This window comes from Entelurus aequoreus, linkage group LG26 (assembly GCF_033978785.1).
Source record: "Entelurus aequoreus isolate RoL-2023_Sb linkage group LG26, RoL_Eaeq_v1.1, whole genome shotgun sequence".
NCBI lineage: Eukaryota > Metazoa > Chordata > Actinopteri > Syngnathiformes > Syngnathidae > Entelurus > Entelurus aequoreus.
Genome location: NC_084756.1, coordinates 36034851 through 36060817, shown reverse-complemented (window position 1 = coordinate 36060817; position 25967 = coordinate 36034851). Strand labels below are relative to the sequence as shown.

Here is a 25967-nt window from a genome sequence, read left to right as displayed (position 1 = left end):
TTCATAGTTTGGCCGGGGCGATTTATGTGTGAAATTATTAACACATTACCGTAAAATATCAAATAATATTATTTATCTCATTCACGTAAGAGACGAAGCAAATGGCAGCAATCGTCACACACGCGTCAACCAATAAGAATTTGGCGGGGGAGGGTCATGGCAGAAGTGCACTGTGGGTCATGAGATGCTAACTGCTATATGCTACTGCCGTAGCTATTAAAATGGATCACATCAACATTGGCTGTAACCAGGGGCGTCACTAGCTTTTAAGGACAGGTGGGGCTTAGCCCCCAGGAGATGCACAGGATGCGAGCGAACGTAGCACAAAACTTCACAAGCAGCTAACAAAGACTTAGAAATTAATCATTGTTATTATTATTATTTCAGTGGGTTTATTTTCAATCTGTGTTCAGTACAACAACAAACATTTTGTTTACAGCATCAACAAGAAACAATGACTTGCATGATCCTTCAAGATACACTGAAACACAATGAAAGTCATGGCATTAGCCTCTATGTTATTCATTCACAACATAGAGGCTAATGCCACCACTTTAGCTCACAATACAATAATTGTTTGTTCCCAAATATTTTGAAGTTGCACAGATTACATTTTGGACACATATGTGACTAAAATGGTTGTAAATTCAAGCCCTGGAAATATTACTTAATTACTTGAATTAAAGTAATATCTGGATCGGGATAATTTGGCTTGTATATAATATATTTATATATATATTATGGCAAGCCGTTAAGGAAATTTAATATATATGGAAGTCTGAATAGAAATGAGAAACTTTTATATATATACTGTAAATAAGAAAGACTTAGAGTCCGTCTGCTGATCTGAAAAAGAGCCAAACCTGTCAAAGAGCTGAGGGACCATCTTCAAAGTGCAATGCTGAAACAAATAATGCCTTCTACCTTCCTAGTCACGTCCGTTGTGTCCTTGGGCAAGACACTTCACCCTTTGCCTCTGATGGCTGCTGGTTAGCGCCTTGCATGGCAGCTCCCGCCATCAGTGTGTGAATGTGTGTGTGAATGGGTAAATGTGGAAATATTGTCAAAGCGCTTTGAGTACCTTGAAGGTAGAAAAGCGCTATACAAGTATAACCCATTCAAACAATAAAATGTAACTTCCAGGGCTTGAGATTAACGTAGTCCCGTCATCCCGGGGACGGTAAAAAAAATGCACGGGACGAAATTAAATGCTCCCCGGGACGATGGCTTTTAACCATTTTTTTTTTCTTTTTATGTATTTATTCATTTTACATTTTATATTAAATGTCTTGGTTTTTCCACCCTCTGAAAATCCTATGAAATGTTTAACAAGCCATCCTATAATAATACAACAGCTATTAATGTAACAATACAATAAAACAAATATATTTAATGATGTTTTTTTCATTATTTTAACAATAGGCTAATGTATATTACTTTATGTAGATTCTACAAGAAACACAAAACTTAAAAACTAAATTATTTACAATTTCAGACACAAGGTTCTTGTTCTGCAGTGCTGTGTGCTAATGTGCTTCGTACACCTGCAGGACCGCAAGCAAGGTCGCAGAGAAAATGCGGACTGGATTTTGAGTGATGTGGGCATTTTCTATATGAACAAGTGGAATGGATTGGATAGCGACGCACTAAAGGGGCTCTCTACCTTACACTGTGAAGTGAGGGGAAACTGAGTGAATAATGACAGGTTATATGATTATTTATTTAAACTCATATTCGGGCCACTTTATAATGAATATTTCGGCATGTATTTGTAAAAAAAAAAATATATATATATTTTTTTATTTTTTTTATTTTTTTAACACCAAATTATTTAGGGGGGCTTAAGAACATTTTAGGGGGGCTTGAGCCCCCCTAAAATAGGCCTAACAACGGCAATGGCGGTAACTTATAAAAACTGAGAAGGGCTGAACTAAAATGGCGCCGAAAAGGAAATCATATACTGCAGATTACAAGCTGGACGTAGTGAAATATGCAGCAGAGAACGGCGATCGAGCATCAGAAAGAAAGGACATACCAGAGGCGACACCGGGGAGGAAGATTTCATGGGATTTAGCGATTAGGAGTGACAGATTGTTTGGTAAACGTATAGCATGTTCTATATGTTATAGTTATTTGAATGACTCTTACCATAATATGTTACGTTAACATACCAGGCACCTTCTCAGTTGGTTATTTATGCCTCATATAACGTACACTTATTCAGCCTGTTGTTCACTATTCTTTAGACATTTTAAATTGCCTTTCAAATGTCTATTCTTGGTGTTGGCTTTTATCAAATACATTTCCCCCAAAAATGCGACTTATACTCCAGTGTGACGTACAGTATATATGTTTTTTTCCTTCTTTATTGTGCATTTTCGGCCGGTGCGACGTACACTCCAGAGCGACTTATAGTCTGAAAAATACGGTACATAAGTTTTCGCAGACTTTGCCATGAAGCTCAAAAGGGAAATCAGGTGCATCCTGTTTCAACTGATCATCCTTGAGATGTTCCTACAGCTTAATTGGAGTCCACCTGTGGTAAATGTAGTTGGTTGGACATGATTTGGAAAGGCACACACCTGTCTATATAAAGGTCCCACACTTGAGCACAAACCAAGAATGAAGTCGAAGGAATTGTCCGAGACAGGATTGTCTGGAGGCACAAATCTTGGGAAGGGTACACAAAAATATCTGCTGCCCTGAAGGTCCCAATGAGCACAGTGGCCTCCATCATCCGTAAATGGAAGACACTTGGAACCACCAGGACTCTTCCTAGAGCTGGCCGGCCGTCCAGTCTGAGCGATCGGGGGAGTAGGACCCTAGTCGGGGAGGTAACTATAAACCAGATGGTCACTCTGTCAGAGCTACAGCATTCCTCTGTGGAGAGAGGAGAACCTTCCAGAAGGACAACCATCTCTGCAGCAATCCACCAATCAGGCCTGTATGGTAGAGTGGCCAGACGGAAGCCATTTATTCGTAAACAGTTTGCCAAAATGCACCTGAAAGACTCTCAGACCATGAGAAACAACATTTTCTGCTCTGATAAGACACAGATTAAACTCTTTGGCGTGAATGCCAGGCGTCATGTTTGGAGGAAACCATTTACCGCTCATCACCAGGCCAACACCGTTACCACTTTTGACGTGTGTTCGGGGTCATTGTCCTGTTGGAACACCCAACTGCGCCCAAGACCCAACCTCCAGGCTGATGATTTTAGCTTGTCCTGAAGAATTTGGAGGTAATCCTCCTTTTTCATTGTCCCATTTAAAGCAGCAGTTCCATTGGCAGCAAAACAGGCACAGAGCATAATACTACCACCACCATGCTTGACGGTAGGCTTGGTGTTCCTGGAATTAAAGGCCTCACATTTTCTCCTCTAAACATATTGCTGGGTATTGTGGGCAATTTTTGTTTCATCCGACATCACATGGACAAAGATAAGATCTTCTGGAGGAAAGTTCTGTGGTCAGATGAAACAAAAAAATGAGCTGTTTGGCCACAATGTGAAGTGAATTATATTTATATAGCGCTTTTCTCTAGTGACTCAAAGCGCTTTACATAGTGAAACCCAATATCTAAGTTACATTTAAACCAGTGTGGGTGGCACTGGGAGCAGGTGGGTAAAGTGTCTTGCCCAAGGACACAACGGCAGTGACTAGGATGGCGGAAGCGGGGATCGAACCTGCAACCCTTAAGTTGCTGGCACAGCCACTCTACCAACCGAGCTATACCGCCCCTATATAGATATATATACAATACCCAGCAATATGTTTGGAGGAGAAAAGGTGAGGCCTTTAATCCCAGGAACACCATGGTGGTGGTAGTATTATGCTCTGGGCCTGTTTTGTTGCCAATGGAACTGCTGCTTTAAATGGGACAATGAAAAAGGAGGATTACCTCCAAATTCTTCAGGACAAGCTAAAATCATCAGCCCGGAGGTTGGGTCTTGGGCGCAGTTGGGTGTTCCAACAGGACAATGACCCCAAACACACCTCAAAAGTGGTAAAGGAATGGCTAAATCAGGCTAGAAGGAAGGTTTTAGAATGGCCTTCCCAAAGTCCTGACTTAAACGTGTAGACAATGCTGAAGAAACAAGTCCATGTCAGAAAACCAACAAAGTTAGCTGAACCGCGCCAATTTTGGAAAAAGGAGTGGTCAAAAATGCAAGCAGAAGCTTGTGGATGGCTACCAAAAGCGCCTTATTGCAGTGAAACTTGCCAAGGGACATGTAAGCAAATATTAACATTGCTGTATGTAGGGATGCAACTAACGATTAATTTGATAATCGATTAATCTGTCGATTATGACTTCGATTAATAATCAGATAAAGAGGCAAACTACATTTCTATCCTATCCGGTATTTTATTGAAAAAAAACAGGCGCCATACTTATTTTGATTATTGTTTCTCAGCTGTTTGTACATGTTGCAGTTTATAAATAAAGGTTTAGTAAAAAAAATAAAAAATAAAAAAAAGTAAAAAATTATTTTAAAAAAACAACCCCTGCGCATGCGCATAGCATAGATCCAACGAATCGATGACTAAATTAATCGGCAACTATTTTAATAATCGATTTTAATCGATTTAATCGATTAGTTGTTGCAGCCCTAGCTGTATGTATACTTTTGACCCAGCACATTTGCTCACATGTTCAGTAGACTCATAATAAATTCATAAAAGAAGCAAACTTCATGAATGTTTTTTGTGACCAACAAGTATGTGCTCCAATCACTACATCACAAAAAAATAAGAGTTGTAGAAATGATTGGTAACTTAAGACAGCCATGACATGATGTTCTTTACAAGTGTATGTACACTTTTGATTGCGATTACAGGTCTACATTGTCATTATGGGGTAGTATGTGTGGAATTTCGAGGACAAGTCACAGTCTTATTCCACTTTGGAAATGACAAAATGTGGAAAAAGCGAAGCGCTGTGTCAATACTTTCCGGATGCACTGCATGAGTGTACATATGCAAAATAAGGAAGTGAAATGTGTTCATTGGTGTCTCTGCTGTCCAAACAGGTTTTTGTGACCCCTCTGACTGAGAGAGGCTTTCTCTTTCTGTTGTCCAGTGTCCAGATGGCCTCGCCCCCTGGTAGGAAATGGGCCATGGTGGCCTTACTGTTTAATCAAAAAGAGGCCTACAGTCAATTGGAATACATTTTTTTTAACTTTTGTGTTCAGAGAGAGAAGATGGTTGGAAGCGGTGTCTCCAGGCCTTGTTTGTCTTTCCTGAAAGCAGAGACGTGGCCAAAGCCGGTAAGTTGACGAACTTGTACAACTAACTATCATTATACCACCAGTAGATGGAATATCTAATCCAGGGTGTGTACATTCTTAATTTGGTTGGTTAATTGATGCAGGAGCCAGTCCTGCTGACTAAATGATGACTCCAGGCTAATTTGCATAGTTTGCCATGAGAGCATAAAAACAAAAGTAGGGAAATCAGCCAGAGTTACTCTTTATTTGTGTACAGGAATGTGATTCTTCCGTTTTCCACATAACTCCGTTTCATCATTCCTGTGTGCATGCAATGGGTGGCGGTTTCCTATATACTTGGGATGATAATTAATATAAGGATTAGGGATGTCCGATAATGGCTTTTTGCCGATATCCGATATTGTCCAACTCTTTAATTATCGATACCGATATCAACCGATATCAACCGATATATGCAGTCGTGGAATTAACACATTATTATGCCTAATTTGGACAACCAGGTATGGTGAAGATAAGGTACTTTTTAAAAAAATCAGTAAAATAAGATAAATTAAAAACATTTTCTTGAATAAAAAAGAAAGTACAACAATATAAAAACAGTTACATAGAAACTAGTAATGAATGAAAATTTGTAAAATTAACTGTTAAAGGTTAGTACTATTAGTGGAGCAGCAGCACGCACAATCATGTGTGCTTACGGACTGTATCCCTTGCAGACTGTATTGATATATATTGATATATAATGTAGGAAGCAGAATATTAATAACAGAAGTAAACAACCCTTTTGTGTGAATGAGTGTAAATGGGTGAGGGAGGTTTTTTGGGTTGGTGCACTAATTGTAAGTGTATCTTGTGTTTTCTATGTTGATTTAATAAAAAAATAAAAAAATAAAAAATAAAAAATAACTGATACCGATAATAAAAAAAACCGATACCGATAATTTCCGATATTACATTTTAACGCATATATCGGCCGATAATATCGGCAGGCCGATATTATCGGACATCTCTAATAAGGATCGATAAAAATGACCACAATCATTTTGCTGGCCTCGATGAGGTTCGTGTTCTTTGTCCTCTCTTGCCTTCAAACAGGCAGAAAGAGAGTTCACTCAGTGCATCGGTTTTAGCACCTGGTTGGTAGGGATGGGCGATACCACACTTTTAGGATTTGATACGATACCGATACTTTTTCTTGCATTTTCATCGATACCGATACCATTAATTTCTTATTGGCAATTTTTGTCAGTCAAAAATATTATTACTATTGTTATTATTTAAGACAAATCACAAGACAAATACAGACCATTTATACCACATTCATTATGGTTAGGGATGTCCGATAATGGCTTTTTTCCGATATTCCGATATTGTCCAACTCTTTAATTACAGATACCGATATCAACCGATACAGATATCAACCGATATATGCAGTCGTGGAATTAACACATTATTATGCCTAATTTGGACAACCAGGTATGGTGAAGATAAGGTACTTTTTAAAAAAATTTGTAAAATAAGATAAATAAATTAAAAACATTTTCTGGAATAAAAAAGAAAGTACAACAATATAAAAACAGTTACATAGAAACTAGTAATGAATGAAAATTTGTAAAATTAACTGTTAAAGGTTAGTATTATTAGTGGACCAGCAGCACGCACAATCATGTGTGCTTACGGACTGTATCCCTTGCAGACTGTATTGATATATATTGATATATAATGTAGGAAGCAGAATATTAATAACCGAAAGAAACAACCCTTTTGTGTGAATGAGTGTAAATGGGGGAGGGAGGTTTTTTGGGTTGGTGCACTAATTGTAAGTGTATCTTGTGTTTTCTATGTTGATTTAATTAAAAAAAAAAAAAAACGATACAGATAATTAAAAAAACGATACCGATAATTTCCGATATTACATTTTAACGCATATATCGGCCAATAATATCGGCAGGCCGATATTATCGGACATCTCTAATAAGGATCGATAAAAATTACCACAATCATTTTGCTGGCCTCGATGAGGTTCGTGTTCTTTGTCCTCTCTTGCCTTCAAACAGGCAGAAAGAGAGTTCACTCAGTGCATCGGTTTTAGCACCCGGTTGGTAGGGATGGGCGATACCACACTTTTAGGGTTCGATACGATACCGATACTTTTTCTTGCATTTTCATCGATACCGATACCATTAATTTCTTATTGGCAATTTTTGTCAGTCAAAAATATTATTACTATTGTTATTATTTAAGAAAACTCAAAAATCCTATCTCAAAAAATTTGAATATTTCCTCAGACCAAGTAAAAAAAAAAAAAGATTTATAACAGCAAAACAAAATCAAACATTTGAAAATGTCAATTAATGCATTCAGTACTTGGTTGGGAATCCTTTTGCACGGATTGCTGCATCAATGCGGCGTGGCATGGAGGCAATCAGCCTGTGGCATTGCTGAGGTGTTATGGATGCCCAGGATGCTTCAATTGCGGCCTTTAGCTCATTTGCATTATTGGGTCTGGTGTCTTTCAGCTTCTTCTTCACAATACCCCACAAATTCTCTATGGGGTTCAGGTCAGGGGAGTTGGCAGGCCAATGGAGGACAGTAATGCCATGGTCAGTACACCAGTTACTGGTGGTTTTGGCACTGTGGGCAGGTGCCAGATCATGCTGGAAAATGAAATCATCATCTCCATAGAGCTTTTCAACAGCATGTAGTGCTCTAAAATCTCTTGGTACACAGCTGCATTGACTCTGGACTTGATGAAACACAGTGGACCAACACCAGCAGCTGACATGGCTCCCCAAACCATTGCTGACCTTGGGAACTTCACACTGGATTTCAAGAAAATTGCATTTTGCTCCTCTCCAGCCTTCCTCCAGACTTTAGAGCCTTGACTTCCAAATGAAATACAAAACTTGCTTTCGTTTGAAAACAGGACTCTGGACCACTCTGCAACTGTCCAGTGCTTATTTTCCATAACCCAAGTGAGACGCTTCTTCCGTTGTCTTGAGTTCAGGAGTGGCTTGACCATGGGAATACAGCTATTGTAGCTGTATCTGTTGAAAAGCTCTATGGAGATGATGATTTCATTTTTTTCATACGCACAATACGTGATGGAATGTGCTGGGGGCCTTGTGATTGCCCCCCGTCTCTGCTTTGTCTGCCTGCTATGCCTTATCTCCGTTGAGGTGCTTGTTTGTCCTTGGCTGTTAGCAAGGCTGAAAGACAGAAAACATCTGCGGCGAGGCCACTCCTCACATGCCATGGAAGATAACAGGTTGTGTGTCCTTGCACGAAGCAGAAAAAGTACAGAATAGACAATAACTACAGCAACGGCCTTTAAGCAAAAGAGTTGTGTGATAACGTATATATAATTATTCTAACGTAGACTGCAAAAAAAACAAAATACTTTTGTCTTCTTGTCTCTTATAAGGATTGTGAACGATATGCAAAATAAAAAGCACAGTTCCCTTATAAATCAGCATAGGCCGGTTAGCCAAAATAGCTAATTCGTACAGCAGTCAGCTGCTACCGGTCCTAAACAAACAGAGACGTCATTCCGACTATATTGATATCAGAACTTCAATAGCACATCAAACACACCTTGCCGAATGCATTAAAGCTTCAACCGTATCTCTACTGCAAGGACTGCAAAACCTGAGGTGCAATTGACAATTTTAAAAAGTTTTCAAAATAAAAGTCTTAGCATTAACATGCAGAAATATGGAGAATTCCTAGCAGATAGCGCCAAATCAGTTTGCGCCGGTCTAAATAAATATGTGAGGCCCGCCACGAATAAATGATTTATGCCAGGGGTCACCAACCTTTTTGAAACCAAGAGCTACTTCTTGGGTACTGATTAATGCGAAGGGCTACCAGTTTGATACACACTTAAATAAATTGCCAGAAATAGCCAATTTGCTCAAGTTACCTTTAACTCTATGCTATTATTAATAATTAATGATATTTACACTCAATTGAACGGTTTAAAAGAGGAGAAAACCCGAAAAAAATGACAATTAAATTTGGAAACATAGTTTATCTTCAATTTCGACTCTTTAAAATTCAAAATTCAACCGAAAAAAAGAAGAGAAAAACTAGCTAATTTGAATCTTTTGGAAAAATTTAAAAAAAGAATTTATGGAACATCATTAGTAATTTTTCCTGATTAAGATTAATTTTAGAATTTTGATGACATGTTTTAAATAGGTTAAAATCCAATCTACACTTTGTTAGAATATATAACAAATTGGACCAAGCTATATTTCTAACAAAGACAAATCATTATTTCTTCTAGATTTTCCAGAACAAAAATTTCAAAATAAATTCAAAAGACTTTGAAATAAGATTTAAATTTGATTCTACAGATTTTCTAGATTTGCCAGAATAATTTTTTTGAATTTTAATCATAATAAGTTTGAAGAAATATTTCACAAATATTTTTCGTCGAAAAAACAGAAGCTAAAATGAAGAATTAAATTAAAATGTATTTATTATTCTTTACAATAAAAAAAATAAATTTACTTGAACATTGATTTAAATTGTCAGGAAAGAAGAGGAAGGAATTTAAAAGGTAAAAAGGTATATGTGTTTAAAAATCCTAAAATCATTTTTAAGGTTGTATTTTTTCTCTAAAATTGTCTTTCTGAGAGTTATAAGAAGCAAAGTAAAAAAAATAATGAATTTATTTAAACAAATGAAGACCAAGTCTTTAAAAATATTTTCTTGGATTTTCCAATTCTATTTGAGTTTTGTCTCTCTTAGAATTAAAAATGTTGAGCAAAGCGAGACCAGCTTGCTAGTAAATAAATACAATTAAAAAAATAGAGGCAGCTCACTGGTAAGTGCTGCTATTTGAGCTATTTTTAGAACAGGCCAGCGGGCTACTCATCTGGTCCTTACGGGCTACCTGGTGCCCGCGGGCACCGCGTTGGTGACCCTGATTTATGCACTGTTACACCATATCGTTTTAATTACATTTTAATTTTTTTTTTTTTCAAATAATAACAATATATCCATTGTTTTTAGCACCAAGCGAGGGCATTTCTTTGGATGGCCCTGGTTCATCTGATAGCAAGATCATGCCAGGTCTGAAGCAGTTCTTGCCGGCCCTGCATCACGCCCTCATCAAGAACCGCGCCAATCCTCCTGTGGAGCTCTCTACAGGCGTGGAGCTGCAGGCTCAGGAATACTTAATTGGCCTAAAAGAGGGCAAGGTGCGCCAAAACACAGAATAGAGAAGGTGTGCAGTTATTTTAACCGACCCCTCCATCTGTGCGCCGCAGGTGCAACCACACTCCATGGCTGAGTACGATGAAAAAGAGGACAAGAGGAAAACGCCGTTTCCTGCTCCCAAACACCACCAGCTCAACTTGGATGGATACCTGCAGTCATACCTGCACAGCCCTGGCAACTACCAGCTGTCCGTCAGCCATGCCAGGAAGATGGTGGAGGTGCACTGTAGCCACATGGAGTCTGAGGAGGTGAGGCCAGAGGTGCAAGAGGTGGTCAGCAGCAACACACAGAAGGTACACATGTTCGTTTGGACATCGTCTAATTTGTCATGGAGTCATCTTTATTTAAGGAAGTCACGGTTTGGTCCCTCAGATGCAGCAGCTGATGGAGCTAGTGTTGACCAGCAAGAGGAACGCTGAGATTGAAGTAAGGCGGGAGGAAGGAGGAAGAGTCGGCGAGATGAAAAGCCTGGTGAGGAAGAGGAGAATGGAGCAGAAAATAGCAGAGCGGACACTGAAATATTTGAAGGCGACGCAGGAGCGGTCGAAATGTGACAAGATTACAGGTGAGGAGATGCCACAACTGACATTTTAAACATTAAAGGCCTACTGAAATGATTTTTTAAAATTTAAACAGGGATAGCAGATCCATTCTATGTGTCATACTTGATCATTTCGCGATATTGCCATATTTTTGCTGAAAGGATTTAGTATAGAACAACGACGATAAAGTTCGCAACTTTTGGTCTCTGATAACAAAAAAAGCCTTGCCCCTACCGGAAGTAGCGTGACGACACCGGAGGAAGGACTGCTCACATTTTCCTATTGTTTACACCAGCAGCGAGAGAGATTCGGACCGAGAAAGCGACGATTACCCCATTAATTTGAGCTAGGATGAAAGATTCGTGGATGAGGAACGTGAAAGTGAAGGACTAGCGTGCAGTGCAGAACGTATCTTTTTTCGCTCTGACCGTAACTTAGGTACAAGCTGACTCATTGGATTCCACACGCTCTCCTTTTTCTATTGTGGATCACGGATTTGTATTTCAAACCACCTCGGATACTATATCCTCTTGAAAATGAGAGTCGAGAAGGCGAAATGGACATTCACAGTGACTTTTATCTCCACGACAATACATCGGCGAAGCTCTTTAGCTACTGAGCTAACGTAATAGCATCAGGCTTTACTGCATATAGAAACAAAACAAATAAGTCCCTGACTGGAAGGATAGACAGAAGATCAACAATACTACCAAACTCTGGACATGTAAATACACGGTTAATGCTTTCCAGCTTGGCGAAGCCTAGCAATGCTGTTGCTAACGACGCCATTGAAGGCTAACTTAGCTACGTAACCTCGACAGAGCTATGCTAAAAACATTAGCTCTGCACCTACGCCAGCCCTCATCTGCTCATCACGACCCGTGCTCACCTGCGTTCCAGCGATCGACGGTACGACGAAGGACCTCACCCGATCACTGATGCGGTCGGCGGCCCGGAGACGGAGGAAGTCAAGGTGAGGTCGTTCGGCTAGCGCAGGGGTCGGCAACCCGCGGCTCCGGAGCTCCATGCGGCTCTTTGACCACTCTGATGCGGCTCAGCTGCATACTTGCCGACCCCCCGATTTTCCCAGGAGACTTATGGATCTCAGTGCCTCTCCTAGCAAACTCCCAGGGCAAAAATTATCCTATTTTCACTCTAATTACTATATTAAGGGCGTGCCCTAATTGCACTGCAGTAATTGTCCTCTATAGCATTTACAAACAGCGTGCCAGCCCGGCCACATGTTGTATGTAGCTTTTACTTGCACACGTAGGGGACAGCAAAGCATACTTAGTCATCAGCCACACAGCTTACACTGACGGTAGCCGTATAAAACAACTTTAACACTGTTACGTTACAAATATGCGCCACACTGTGAGCCCACACCAAAAAAGAATGAAAAACACATTTCTGGAGAACATCCGCACCGTAACACAACATAAACACAACACAACCACTACCCAGAATCCCATGCAGCCCTAACTCTTCCGGTCTAGATTATACACCCCCCTACAACCAAACCCCCCACACATCAACCCCCCCCTCCCCCTCCCTCCTCCGTGCGTCGGTTGAGCGGAAGAGTTAGGGCTGCATGGGATTCTGGGTATTTGTTGTGTTGTGTTTATGTTGTGTTACAGTGCAGATGTTCTCCAGAAATGTGTTTGTCATTCTTTTTTGGTGTGGGTTCAAAGTGTGGCGCATATTTGTAACGTAACAGTGTTAAAGTTGTTTTATACGGCTACCGTCAGTGTAAGCTGTGTGGCTGTTGAACTAGTACGCCTTGCTGTCACTTACGTGAGCAAGCTGAAGCTGCATTCTACATGCACACGGTGCGTGTGTCAGAGACCCCTGGTTAACATAGCACAAAGCAATTTAAGCTTTGTATGCAGTGTTTTTCTTTTAAAACATTTTTTTTTGGCTCCCATTATTTTCTTTAATTTGTGAAACTTGCCAAAATGGCTCTTTGAGTGGTAAAGGTTGCCGACCCCTGGGCTAGCACGTCTGCTATCCTCAAAGTCCTCCTGGTTGTGTTGCTGTAGTCCGCCGCCAATACACCGATCCCACCTACAACTTTCTTCTTTGCCGTCTCCATTGTTCATTAAACAAATTGCAAAAGATTCACCAACACAGATGTCCAGAATACTGTGGAATTTTGAGATGAAAACAGAGCTTTTTGTATTGGATTCAATGGACTCCGAATACTTCCGCTTCAACCGTTGACGTCACGCGCAAACGTCATCATATCGAAACGTTTTCAGCCGGAAGTTTGCCGGGAAATTTAAGATGTCACTTTATAAGTTAACCCGGCCGTATTGTCATGTGTTGCAATGTTAAGATTTCATCATTGATATATAAACTATCAGACTGCGTGGTCGCTAGTAGTGGCTTTCAGTAGGCCTTTAAGACATACTGGATATGCTAAGATAGAATTCTGAAGGTTACAGAAATGTTAGCAGCAAAGTCCAGCTGATCATTAGTTGATCACACGATATGGCCTGAGATCCACATTGCAGCATCGTCCGATAACTGTATATGTCACAATGTATTGTTAATTAATGTGTTTGTTGCTTTTGCCTCGTAGGTGAAGGTAATCAAGCCTCCGCCCCCCCAGGTACTCTCCCCGCTGTCATCCAGTCGGTCGGGCTGATGGGTGTGGTTCTTCGGGAAGACGGTTCAGAGCTTTCCAAGAGACTTTGCAAGCTGCTGACAGGTGAGTGGACACGCAACGTATTTCTTCTAGTCTTCACTTTATGCTGTAGTGACAGAGTGGTATTTGTTGCTCACTTGCCTAAGGTCAATTGCACATGGCAAGTCTTGTTGCTGTGGCTTGAGAGTCCTTCTAAATGGGTGAATTTTTGTTGCGTGTGATTCCCAACAGGTCTCAAGCAGGCTGCCCGAGTAGCGGCCACGAGAGTTCGCAATGAGGGTCCAGAGGAGATGCAGGAAGACTCGTCTCCCTTCGACAGGCTGGCCGCTAAGCTGGGACTGCCCGCCAACTGTGACATTGACCTAAGGAAGCAGGACGAGCTGGAGGTCACTGATGCAGCTTACGTTTTAACCGTACAGTTTACACTGCTTCCATTTCGCTGCCTGGCGGAGCAGACTCTCCCCAATGCTTTCAGGCTTCTCCTGAAGCCCACAATGGGAGTTTAACTGTGTATGTGTTTGTGTGTGCAGGATCACACAGCAGGCAGTGTGAGTAGCCTGGAGGGATTCAGTCCCAGCGGGGACCATTCTCTCCACGGAGGAGGAGGCGGAGGCCTTGCGAGGAGAGCAGGAGGGTACGAGGATGATGAGGAGCAGTGGGAGATCCCCTGGGTGCTCACCCCCATTACAGGTTGGTCTTGCTTATGCAATTATACAGATGGGTATAAGTGGGTATTTAATGATGCATGTGTGTACTTGAAGGGGCCTTATTATGCAAAACAAACTTTTCTTTCCTATTCGTACCCGCTTTTGTGTACCGTATTTTCCGCACCATAAGCCGCCCCGTGTTGTAAGCCGCACCTTCAATGAAAGGCATATTTCAAAACTTTGTTTACCTATTAGCCGCCCCGTGCTATTAGCCGCACCTACGCTACGCTAAAGGGAATGTCAACAAAACAGTCAGATAGGTCAGTCAAACTTTAATAATATATTACAAACCAGCGTTCTAACAACTCTGTTCACTCCCAAAATGTAATGTGCAAATGTGCAATCACAAAAATAGTAACACTCAAAATAGTGCAGAGCAATAGCAACATCAATAACTCAACGTTGCTCGAACGTTAGTGTCACACAACACACAAAATAAACATTTAAAGCTCACTTTCTGAAGTTATTACTCATGCACAAATCCCTCTAATTATTCTTCTTCGGTGTGCTTCACTTGTTTTTTGACACCATCTGTGATGTGGACACTCATGCAGTCGTAGATCAACAGGGACGGAGCTGCGTCACCCGGTCTCTTCGCTCATTTTTTCTTCATCCATCCATCCCTTCGAGTTAGCTTTTATGATGACGCCGGCTGGAAAGTTCTCTTTTGGCAAGGTCTTCCTTTTGAATATCACCGTGGGTGGAAGTTTCTGGCCGTTAGCATGGCAAGCTAGAACCACATTGAAGGACGACTTCTCATTCCCTGTGGTGCGAATATTCACCGTACGTGTTCCCGTTGTATCCACAGTGCGGTTCACAGGAATATCAAAAGTCAGTGGAACCTTGTACGCGTGTCTCTTAGTAGGAGACATTTTGTGGTTTTTACAGAAACACACAAATGAAATGAACCGTAATATCCGCACGCTTCTTCTACGGGGGCGGGTGCTCACCTTGGCGGTTGCTTACAGTAGAAGAAGAAGCGCTTCCTCTTCTATGGGGGCGGTTGCTTACCGTAGAAGAAGAAGCGCTTCCTCTTCTATGGGGGCGGTTGCTTACCGTAGAAGAAGAAGCGCTTCCTCTTCTACGGGGAAAAAAGATGGCGGCTGTTTACCGTAGTTGCGAGACCTAAACTTTATGAAAATAAATATTAATATTAATCCATATATAAGGCGCACCGGGTTATTAGCCGCACTGTCAGCTTTTGAGAACATTTTTGTTTTTTAGGTGCGGCTTATGGTGCGGAAAATACGGTATTTGAAATAAAATCTTGGAATTTGCCCATTGTTTTTTCCCAATGGGAATATCTTTGAATTATCCATATATGTAGGGGTGTAATGGTACACAAAAATGTCGGTTCGGTACGTACCTCGGTTTAGAGGTCACTGTTCGGTTCATTTTCGGTACAGTAAGAAAACAACAAAATATACATTTTTGGGTTATTTATTTACCAAATTTGCAAAATCTTCCACCAAAAATATTTTTTGATGTGAAGTAATCGGAACCCTGGATAGGTTAATAATTCATAATAACATTAATTTTGATTCAATATTATGTTTTGAGCGATGACAGTTTGAAAGAAAAAAAAATAGCTTTGTTTTATTAGTCAACATTGCAACTTTTTCTAAATGACATTTAACCTTTAAGCTTTTTTGTTTCACTTTTGTTATGTTTTTGTTTATTTTAATAGTATTTTTAGAATGTGCCATGGGACTTTAAAACATTAGCTGTGGGCCGCAAATGGCCTCCGGGGCACACTTTTGACACCCCTGCTATAGATAATAAAAAATTCAATGTGATAAATCTATGGATAAAAAGCAGAGCCTGGTGACGCATGCGCGTTTATCATAACTCTCTCTCTCACTCTCTCTCTGTCTCTGCCCCTCCCTCACCAATGCTGCTGCGCGCACAATTTGTTTTGTTTTTAACCCCTTCTTAACCCTGGACGTACATTGAAAATACACGCAACCCTAACTCAAAATGCCGGACATTTGAGGCATTTAAGAAACTCCGCCCTGACAGCTCCGCAAAAGAGGACATGTCCTTTGAAAAGAGGACGTATGGTCAGTCTATCCTAGCCCGTTAGCTGCTAGCATGCCGTGTGTTGTGCCTCGGTGTGCATTGTTTACACAACGTGCGTTACGCTACTTAATATGTCCGTGTGGAAACTCATTCGGTACACCTCTGAACTGAACCGGAACCCCCATACCGAAACGGTTCAATACAAATACACGTACCGTTACACCCCTATTGATTGTCATGTCATGTACGGATGTGCTTTGTGGACGCCGTCTTTGCTCCACACGCTGTAAGTTTTTGCTGTCGTCCAGCATTATGTTTTTGTTGACTTTGTAGCCAGTTCAGTTTTACTTTTGTTTTACATAGCCATCCCTATGCTTCAGTGCCTTTTTCCTAGCGGGAGTTGCCTTTTGTTAATTTTTGGTTTAAGCTATACATACCTTTTTACCTGCACGCAGTCTCCCGGTGTGCTCTGCATATTGGGATCACGACAAAACCATCCTCGACGCGTTCCGACTTCTGCTGCCACCTACCGTATTTTTCTGACTATAAGTCGCAGTTTTTTTTCATAGTTTTTTACACCCTTAGTATCGGGACACCCCTCTTTCGAACTGTCAATACACTCGCTGTTGAAGCAATAAAAACGACAACAAAGATGGCGGGAAAAAGACGCTGTCGAAGTGGAGCCATGTAAATAAGCTATCCAAAAGTTTGAGCAAAAAAGACCATTACGTGTTGTGTAGACCACGAGGAAGTGTTTTAAATGTGGAAAGTAATCGTAATATGAGCCCTTCATTATTTACAGGTGTTTAATTTAAAGATGCAAAATAAATGTCTCTGCAGGCCTATGTTCAGAGAGGTACACCCAGAGGGAAAGAAGCCTCCCGAAGGATCCTCGCCTTCATCACGTCACCATGGAGACGCTGCCAGAAAACCCCACACCATCTCCTGGGCCCAGCCCCCCACTCTGCTCCTCACCTGAGTCCAGCCCACCTCCTTCCCCCAAGCCCAGCCCTCCCCTGTCCCGCAGACCCTATCGCCCACTGTCTCCATCTGGGCCACCATCACAGGAGCCCTACCGCCCCCCTTCTCCTTCCCCCGCCCCTGCCAGCTGCCTGGCTCGTCGCATCAGCTCCCTCCCCCTCCCCCCTCTAAGTTGGTCCCCGCCAAAGCTAATTAAGCAGCAAAATGACGTAGAAGAGCTGCAGGTTGCTCCCCCCTCCCCCATGGAGTGTGGAGGTTTGTCAACTCATCTGTTTGCTTGTTGATTTTTTCCTTCTTTCTGAAAGTGACATCTATATATTTGTGTATATGCACTAGGGGTGTAACGGTACACAACAATTTCAGTTCGGTACGTACCTCGGTTTAGAGGTCACGGTTCGGTTCATTTTCGGTACAGTAAGAAAACAACAAAATGTAAATTTTTGGGGTTATTTATTTACTACATTTGTAAACATTGGCATAGCATACATATACACAGGAACCATTGCCAGGGTTAATGTGGTCAACATATATAATCCAATCCAATCCAATCCACTTTATTTATATAGCACATTTACACAACAAGAATGTTTCCAAAGTGCTGCACAGCCATGTTAACAACAATATTAAAAACAATATTAAAAACAATATTATGCTACACCAATGACCGAATAAAAACAAAAAATAAATGAATAGATAACCAATACAGAGACAATATAAAAAATAAATATGATTAAAAAAGATTTTTAAAGGGTAAAACCAATTAAAACAGTAAAATAGACATCAAAATTTATAAAAAAAAACACACAGGACAACAGAGGACAGAAGATCACACAACTCACGTAGTGTTAAAAGCCAAAGAATAAAAGTGGGTCTTAAGACGAGACTTAAAACACTCCACTGTGGAAGCAGTTTGAACATGGAGGGGCAGAGTGTTCCAGAGTTTAGTTTAGTTTAAAAACTAAATAAGATAAGGCTCAGAATGGTTTCTTAACAAAACCTTTCTACATATAAAGTGCTTTTTTTGATTGATTGATTGAGACTTTTATTAGTAGATTGCACAGTACAGTACATATTCCGTACAATTGACCACTAAATGGTAACACCCCAATAAGTTTTTCAACTTGTTTAAGTCGGGGTCCACGTTAATCAACATTAAACTGCCTCAAGTTGTTCAGATTAAATAAAATGACAACAATTTTCTTATACATTAAACAGTTTCAAGTCAACTTTGATTGATTGATTGAGACTTTTATTAGTAGGTTGCACAGTGAAGTACATATTCCGTACAATTGACCACTAAATGGTAACACCCGAATAAGTTTTTCAACTTGTTTAAGTCTGGGTCCACTTAAATTGATTCATGATACAGATATATACTATCATATATACTATCATCATAATACAGTCATCACACAAGATAATCACATTGAATTATTTACATTATTTACAATCTTGGGTGTGGAGGCGGGGGGGAGGATATGGACATCAAGTAGTGGACATAGAGAGAGAGAGAGAGAGAGAGAGAGAGAGAGAGAGAGAGAGAGAGAGATCAGAAGGCATAAGAAAAAGTATCTGCATTTGATTGTTTACATTTGATTATTAGCAATCCGGGGAGGGTGTTAGTTTAGGGTTGTAGCTGCCTGGAGGTGAAATTTTATTGCGGTTTTGAAGGAGGATAGAGATGCCTCTTCTTTTATACCTGTTGGGAGCGCATTCCACATTGATGTGGCATAGAAAGAGAATGAGTTAAGACCTTTGTTAGTTCGGAATCTGGGTTTAACGTGGTTAGTGGAGCACCCCCTGGTGTTGTGGTTATGGCGGTCATTTACGTTAAGGAAGTAGTTTGACCTGTACTTCGGTATCAGGGAGGTGTAGCGGATTTTATAGACTAGGCTCAGCCTCAGATTAACTTTTCTCCCCCCCCCCCCCCAGCCCTGGCTAACTTGGCAGTAAGAGGATATATGGGCTCATTGTTCTTCCACCATAGAAGTGGGTCAAATCTAGTTTTTAATGCAATGTGGTCTTAAATCTGCTGCTATAAAAACATTTGTTATTGCTTTAGCCCTGCCTGACTCGCCGAGGAGAGGCTGCTTGAATGCGGTGGTGACGCTTCAAATGGGTTAGCATGTGTTATGAGAGTAGCGTATGTGTGTGTGTGGCCCTTTAATATGTGACCGCATGTGAGGTGAGTGTGTGGGCGAGCGAGGTGAGGGAGCGGTAGCCTGAGCGCGGGGAGTGGCTAGTGTTTTGTTGGATTGGCTGTGTGCAAGACCTCAATAAAGCCACGATTTGCAACTAATCGCCGGACTCGTCATTTACCCTGAAGTCCGGAGCTGTGGAGACCCACTGCCGGGTAGAGTGAAGGGTGTTGCCCCTGAGAATACATCGGCCCTGGACGAGTGTCTCCCCTGCGCTCCTCGACTACGGTCTGGGAGCCGGAAGCAGGAAAGGTGGCAATGTCGGCAAACATCCGTCCTCCATTGTTGTATCGCACAGTCGCCAAAGTGTTCCCAAACGGGAGATCTTAACGAGGCAGGAGAGTCTTCCAGCTCTGGCTTTTACATGTTGTCCTAGCCCGGTCGCTGCTAGCATGTGTACTCGTTCGGTACACCTCCGAACCGAACCGAAACCCCCGTACCGAAACGGTTCAATACAAATACACGTACCGTTACACCCCTAATATGCACATAAATTAACCACCTTGCATAACATGGAAATATGCCAGAGTTGTACATGCCAAACTGACCTGTTACCTTCTGCAGGAACCTCCATGGCCACAGAACACAAAGCTGAGGACAAAGAAGAGCAGGACATCTCGTTTATCGAACCATCCGTCCCTCCGGTCGTCTCTCCACCGTCAGAGAGGATGACGAGCCCCCCGCCGTCAGCTCCTGAGCAACGGGGACGCAACACAGGCGGCGAAATAGGAGAGTTTGAGGACGTACAGCTCGCCAGGGAGGACGAACAAACACAGGAGGAAGACGTGATGGAGGTGATTGACTTGACTCGAAGCCCGCCCGGGGTGAAGGAGGAGATGATGCAAGACGCGGCCATCTCCTCGCCGCCTGCCTGTCCTGTCCAAGCTATCGACCGCATCGTGGACAAACATCTCCTCAAATTCTCCTCCGACATGCAGCTCCTCCTGCAGAAAGAGAGCATTCAGTGCAGCTTCCCTGAAGTTTTCAACGCGCCGACCATCCCGCCCAGCACGCCATGCCTTTCACCGTGGTGACTCCCTTTTCGCAATACGTGTCCTTGTTCCATCCGTGTCCCCCGGCCCAGGGCTACGTGAGCTCGCTCCAGGACAGCATCAGCAGCATGTTGCAAGACTTTAACGACGCCGGGTCGGGCCGGAGCCGAGCTGAACCTGAGACGGCTCTGGCCAGCACGGTCAGCGCCTTCGTGTCCAGCATCAGAGCGGCGAACACCCGAGGGGACGAGGACGTGTCCTCCTCAGGGGAACTGACAGCTTCAGACGGTCAGAGGACAACATTCTCTGGAGAAAGTGAGGTTTGGCAACCTGACGCACCCTGCAGACAGTTCTCTGATCCACCAAACAGGAGTCCCGCACCTCATGACTTCCCTGCAGCTTCACCTACCTCATCCTCCACGGTCGTCCCCCACACTCGTAGAGCACCTGAGCCGAGCGCCACTTTAGACGTGGACTTCGCCGTGTCTCACAGCATTCACCAAACCCACTCCACAGCCACGGTGGAACCCCCGCTAGCCTGCGAGCAGGTCTCCAGCTCGGATTCCCTCCCGCCGGCGTCGGCCCTCAGCTCTGTGATCCGGCAGCTGAAGCCCGAGGTGTTAAACAACCTGTGTGAGATCATCAAGGACGTCCAGAGGAGCTCCACACTGCAGTTCTACATCCACAGCAACCAGCCCGAGGACCAGCTCAGCCAAGACGTCAAGGTAATGTCGTGACGGAATTTACTGTGCTTACAGCAGGGGTCACCAACCTTTTTGAAAGCAAGAGCTACTTCTTGGGTACTGATTAATGCGAAGGGCTACCAGTTTGATACACACTTACATAAATTGCCAGAAATAGCCAATTTGCTCAACTTACCTTTAACGTTATTATTAATAATTAGTGATATTTACACTTAATTGAACGGTTTAAAAGAGGAGAAAACACGAAAAAAATGACAATTAAATTTTGAAACATAGTTTATCTTCAATTTCGACTCTTTAGAATTCAAAATTCAACCGAAAAAAAGAAGAGACAAACTTTAAAAAAGAATATATGGAACATCATTAGTAATTTTTCCTGATTAAGATTAATTTTAGAATTTTGATGACATGTTTTAAATAGGTTAAAATCCAATCTACACTTTGTTAGAATGTATAACAAATTGGACCAAGCTATATTTCTAACAAAGACAAATCAGTATTTCTTCTAGAATTTCCAGAACAAAAATTTAAAAATAAATTCAAAAGACTTTGAAATAAGATTTAAATTTGATTCTACAGATTTTCTAGATTTGACAGAATAATTTTTTTGAATTTTAATCATAATAAGTTTGAAGAAATATTTCACAAATATTCTTCGTCGAAAAAACAGTCAATCAATCAATCAATGTTTATTTATATAGCCCTAAATCACAAGTGTCTCAAAGGGCTGTACAAGCCACAACGACATCCTCGGTACAGAGCCCACATACGGGCAAGGAAAAACTCACCCCAGTGGGACGTCGGTGAATGACTATGAGAAACCTTGGAGAGGACCGCATATGTGGGTAACCCCCCCCTCTAGGGGAGACCGAAAGCAACGGATGTCGAGTGGGTCTGACATAATATTGTGAAAGTCCAGTCCACAGTGGATCCAACACATCAGCGGGAGTCCAGTCCACAGCGGGGCCAACAGGAAACCATCCCGAGCGGAGACGGGTCAGCAGCGCAGAGATGTCCCCAACCGATGCACAGGCTAGTGGTCCACCCGGGGTCCCGGCTCTGGACAGCCAGCACTTCATCCATGGCCACCGGACCTATGCAACTCCCCCTCGCAAGGGACAGGGGAGAAGAGGAGAGAAGAAAAGAAACGGCAGATCAACTGGTCTAAAAAGGGGGGGTCTATTTAAAGGCTAGATTATACAAATGAGTTTTAAGATGGGACTTAAATGCTTCTACTGAGGTAGCATCTCTAACTGTTACCGGGAGGGCAGAAGCTAAAATGAAGAATTAAATTAAAATTTATTTATTATTCTTTACAATAAAAAAAATAAATTTACTTGAACATTGATTTAAATTGTCAGGAAAGAAGAGGAAGGAATTTAAAAGTTAAAAAGGTATATGTGTTTAAAAATCCTAAAATCATTTTTAAGGTCGTATTTTTCTCTAAAATTGTCTTTCTGAAAGTTATAAGAAGCAAAGTAAAAACAATTCATGAATTTATTTAAACAAGTGAAGACCAAGTCTTTAAAATATTTTCTTGGATTTTCAAATTCTATTTGAGTTTTATCTCTCTTAGAATTAAAAATGTTGAGCAAAGCGAGACTAGCTAGCTAGTAAATAAATACAATTTAAAAAATAGAGGCAGCTCACTGGTAAGTGCTGCTATTTGAGCTATTTTTAGAACAGGCCAGCGGGCTACTCATCTGGTCCTTACGGGCTACCTGGTGCCCGCGGGCACCGCGTTGGTGACCCCTGGCTTACACTGACATTAATGTTTAACTAGATGAGGCAATTCCTGAAGGAATTGTGTGTGAATGCTCCAATGTTGAAGTTGAACTGAAATCCTGGAATTTTTTTTTTTTGAATTGTTGAAGTACAGCACACAATTCCCAAACAGGCTGAACATTTTGAAGTGTGAACAGTTTGAATCAGATGAAAAATGTGGCAGTGAAGAATGTCCCATTGATTTCAATGGGAATTTCCCAAAAAATTGGGAATTTCGGTAAAAGTGGGAATGTTTTTTTAAAATGGTGAACAACATGAATGGTCTGAATGAGTTGAAATGGTTGGTGTTGGAATTTTTCAAATCGGTCGAGAAATGTTGAAGTAGTAAGTAACATGTTGAATTGAGAAATTGTATTACGGAATTTCGGGAAAACCGGGAATTTTTGTGTGTTCAAACCCCGGCCGAGTCATACCAAAGACTATAAAAATGGGAGCCATTACCTCCTTGCTTGGCACTCAGCATCAAGGGTTGGAATTGGGGGTTAAATCACCAAAAATGATTCCCGGGCGCGGCCACCGCTGCTGCCCGCTGCTCCCCTCACCTTCCAGGCGGTGATCAAGGGTGATGGGTCAAATGCAGAGAATAATTTCGCCACACTTAGTGTGTGTGTGACAATCATTGGTACTTTAACTTTGAATTGAGAAATGGTATTACGGAATTCCTGGAATTTCGGGAAAACCGGGGATTTTTCCAGTTAAAAAAACAACTTTGTTTTTTGTCCTGATTAAGAGGAATGTTTTTACGGTGGAACGGTTGAAATCCGTTGAAACGTGGAAGGAGTAGTCGCCAGAAAATATTGTGAAAATAGGGTTTGGAAACCTGGGAATTCTGGGAATTCCTGGAAGTTTTTTAACTTGGAAAAAATATTGAATGTTTGAATGTACAGGGTGAGTGGAATATGTTGAAGTTGGAATGGTTTAAATTGGTTGAAAAATGTGGAAATGGTGGAAGTTTGAAAAATGGTCAATTCATTTTGAATGGGAAAAATGTCCCGGGAAAAACCTGCAATTCTGGGAAATCTAGGAATTTTTGGAATTTGTCAAGGGAAAGCCCGCAATTCCCGAATAGGCTGAACAGTTTGAAGTTGGAACGGTTTGGAATCGGGTGAAAAATGTGGAAGGGAGAGCGCGCCAAAATCTGGAGAAGAATAATAATAATAAGTTTAAATTTGGTGTAGAAAACCATGTGTGTGAATGCTTTGGAGCATTCACACAATGAATACATTTTTGCCTGTGATTAACAGTCACACAGCCAGTTTGCAACATCTGGATTGTGCTTTTTTGAAAGCATGTTCCAATCAGGAACCTCCGAGAACCTAACTCCTCCTGTGAGAATATTCAACCCCCATGTGAACGTCTTTAATTGTGTGTGGTAGGAATACCTCTCCCAGCAGGGTCACATGGAGCAGAATCCTGTTATCTTCTTGAAGCAGGAAGCCTCAGATCGCAGACTTCTGGTGGTCATTAAGAAGAGCGACATAGAGGAACATATACACCAGGTACCAATGCATTGTACTAATTAGGGCTGCATGATTAATTGACATCGAATCGTCATCAAGGTTTTAATTAGTGCGATGGCGTTACGTGGTCAAAAGTTTACATCCACTTGTAAAGAACATAATGTCATGGCTGTCTTGAAGGCCTACTGAAATGATTTTTTATTTATTTAAACGGGAATAGCAGATCCATTCTATGTGTCATACTTGATCATTTCGCGATATTGCCATATTTTTGCTGAAAGGATTTAGTAGAGAAAATCGACGATAAAGTTGGCAACTTTTGGTCGCTGATAAAAAAAAGCCTTGCCTGTACCGGAAGTAGCGTGACGTCACAGGAGCTAGTATTCCTCACAATTCCCTGTTGTTTACAATGCAGCGAGAGAGATTCGGACCGAGAAAGTGACGATTACCCCATTTATTTGAGCGAGGATGAAAGATTCGTAGATGAGGAACGTTAGAGTGAAGGACTTGAGAGGCAGTGATGGACGTATCTTTTTTCGCTCTGTACAAGCTGGCTCATTGGATTCCACACTCTCCTTTTTCTATTGTTTGGCGGCCCGGAGACGTAGGAAGTCAAGGTGAGGTCGGCGGCTAGCGCGTCTGCTCTCCAACAAAGTCCTCCTGGTTGTGTTGTTGTAGTCCGCTGCTAATACACCGATCCCACCTACAACTGTCTTCTTTGCAGCCTTCATTGTTCATTAAACAAATTGCAAAAGATGTCCAGAATACTGTGGAATTATGAAATGAAAACAGAGCTTTTTGTATAGGATTCTACGGGGTACCATAACTTCCGTTACTCTGACTTCGTCACGCGCATACGTCATCATACCGCGACGTTTCAGCCGGATATTTCCCGGGAAATTTTAAATGTCACTTTATAAGTTAACCCGGCCGTATTGGCATGTGTTGCAATGTTAAGATTTCATCATTGATATATAAACTATCAGACTGCGTGGTCGGTAGTAGTGGGTTTCAAAAGGCCTTTGAGTTTCCTATAATTTCTACAACTCTTTATTTTTTTGTGATAGAGTGATTGGAGCACATACACTACCGTTCAAAAGTTTGGGGTCACATTGAAATGTCCTTATTTTTGAAGGAAAAGCACTGTACTTTTCAATGAAGATAACTTTAAACTAGTCTTAACTAAGGCTGAAACGACGCGTCGACGTAGTCGACGTCATCGGTTACGTAAATACGTCGACGCCGTTTTTGTGCGTCGACGCGTCGCATAATGACGTCACACTACCGTCATGGCGAAGCGCAAAGCAGACGATCAAAGAAGACGATGCGAGCGGTGCGAGCAAGGGGGGAAACGCATGCCAAAAGTGGTCAAAAGTGTGGGAGTATTTCAATAAACGGCCTAATAATGTTGTTGTATGCACACTGTGTCGAGCGGAAATGGCCTATCATAGCAGCACAACGGCTATGAACGAACATTTG

General features: G+C 41.7%; 1 protein-coding gene across 1 annotated transcript in view; it reads left to right on the top strand.

Annotated features, from left to right (window-relative positions):
* tasora (transcription activation suppressor a) overlaps window positions 1–25967 on the top strand; it is a 73276-nt gene that overhangs the window by 29877 nt on the left and 17432 nt on the right. The window contains 12 exon segments of the mRNA XM_062038323.1: window positions 5030–5102; window positions 5192–5266; window positions 10247–10434; window positions 10504–10746; window positions 10826–11018; window positions 13577–13705; window positions 13874–14028; window positions 14173–14332; window positions 17209–17604; window positions 20112–20563; window positions 20566–21264; window positions 24405–24527. Of these exon segments, the coding sequence (XP_061894307.1) occupies window positions 5030–5102; window positions 5192–5266; window positions 10247–10434; window positions 10504–10746; window positions 10826–11018; window positions 13577–13705; window positions 13874–14028; window positions 14173–14332; window positions 17209–17604; window positions 20112–20563; window positions 20566–21264; window positions 24405–24527 (2886 nt within the window).